Raw genomic sequence first — 1,291 nt, 5'->3', positions numbered from 1 at the left:
CAGAGCCCCAGTGAGGAGAGACCACGGGTGGGGAACCAGCTGGGTAAGGCTGTGGCAGCGACGGGGGGAGTGGGGGGGGGGCCTGGCCTCATCCAGCAGCCCCCATAGTCTGTCTCAGGGCCCCCCTCCGGTCCCCAGTGGCTGTAGCCCCAGGCCAGCCCAGGCGGTCACACCTTTGGTGGCCACAGCCTCGTCCAGCAGGCTTCCATACTCCTGGGGGGACAGGCCGGGAGGCAGGCCACCAACGAACAGGGAGACTCGGGGAGCCACAGCCTTGCTCTCCGCCACGTAGAAGCGAGTTTGACTCATTTGCCGCAGGGACGTCTGGGGGGGAGGCAGGGAGTAGGGCAGCGTGAGCACCGCGCAGGGAGCACCCACTCCAGGCCCTGCCACCTCCACCCAGAAAGGGGGCCTGGGAAGAGAGGAGAGGAGAGGACAGAAGACACAGGCCTCCTCCCTCCAGGCCTCTCGGGGCGCTCGGGGGCCTGTAGCCCGAAACCCCATCTCCTGTTAGGTAGCAGATGGACATGCCAGGCCTGGGAGGGAGGCCGGGAGGGTCAGCTGCCCCCTGGGCAGCCCTGGGGTCCCTCTATGAGGTAGCGACCATGGCCAAAGGCCAGTGGCTCCCAGGGGCCAGCGTTTGCACCACTGACCTGCCGGATGTCTCGAAGCCGGCTGAGCAAGGACTCTTCATCCGCCAGCACCGTCCGCTGCACTGCAGGGAGGGAGCACCGCTGTCAGCGCGGGCACCTTGCCGCGTGGGCAGACAGCTGCCCGACCCGGGGCCCAGGACCCGCCCCTCACCTTGCCTGCTGCCCATGTACACCTCCTCCAGCTGGAAGCTCTCAGGACCCTCGGCCTGTGGGGCAGAGTCGGGGTGTCAGGCCTGGACCAGCCCCCACCTCCCAGGACACCCAGGTGGGGCACCCACGCGGGGCGGGGCCAGGGCAGCCCAGGGCACATACCTGGCGGCCAAGCAGCGGGAGGACCTCCAGCACCACGGTCCGCGCAGTGCTCTCTGGGGTCACGCGAATGGACACGTAGGCCACGCCCACCCTGCAGGGGACACGCTCAGGAGCTGGGGCCACACAGCCCAGCCCCCCCAACCCCTCCCGACCCCCCACCCCCTCCCGACTCCTGCAAGCAGACGCTATGCGGAGCCTGGGCCTCACTTGAGCCAGGCAGGGTAGATCTTCAGGACATCCTGGGTTCGAGGGAGGGTGCGGATGATCCAGGCCTCAGGGCTGACCTCTCGGGACCTGGGGCCCCTGCCGCCCTCCTCCTCCGAAGT

At 69.0% G+C, this 1,291-nt stretch overlaps 1 protein-coding gene across 1 annotated transcript in view; it reads right to left on the bottom strand.

Annotated features, from left to right (window-relative positions):
• DGKQ (diacylglycerol kinase, theta 110kDa) overlaps positions 1-1,291 on the bottom strand; it is an 11,341-nt gene that overhangs the window by 7,040 nt on the left and 3,010 nt on the right. The window contains exons 5-9 of the mRNA XM_014533464.1: positions 1,173-1,289; positions 966-1,056; positions 805-859; positions 654-715; positions 174-324 (exon numbers count right to left, since the gene is read on the bottom strand). Of these exons, the coding sequence (XP_014388950.1) occupies positions 174-324; positions 654-715; positions 805-859; positions 966-1,056; positions 1,173-1,289 (476 nt within the window). The remainder of the gene's footprint in view (positions 1-173; positions 325-653; positions 716-804; positions 860-965; positions 1,057-1,172; positions 1,290-1,291) is intronic.

Source organism: Myotis brandtii, unplaced genomic scaffold (assembly GCF_000412655.1).
Source record: "Myotis brandtii unplaced genomic scaffold, ASM41265v1 scaffold986, whole genome shotgun sequence".
NCBI classification, from domain to species: domain Eukaryota; kingdom Metazoa; phylum Chordata; class Mammalia; order Chiroptera; family Vespertilionidae; genus Myotis; species Myotis brandtii.
Note: the sequence above shows the minus strand (reverse complement) of the source record. Positions and strands in the feature narration are given on the sequence as shown.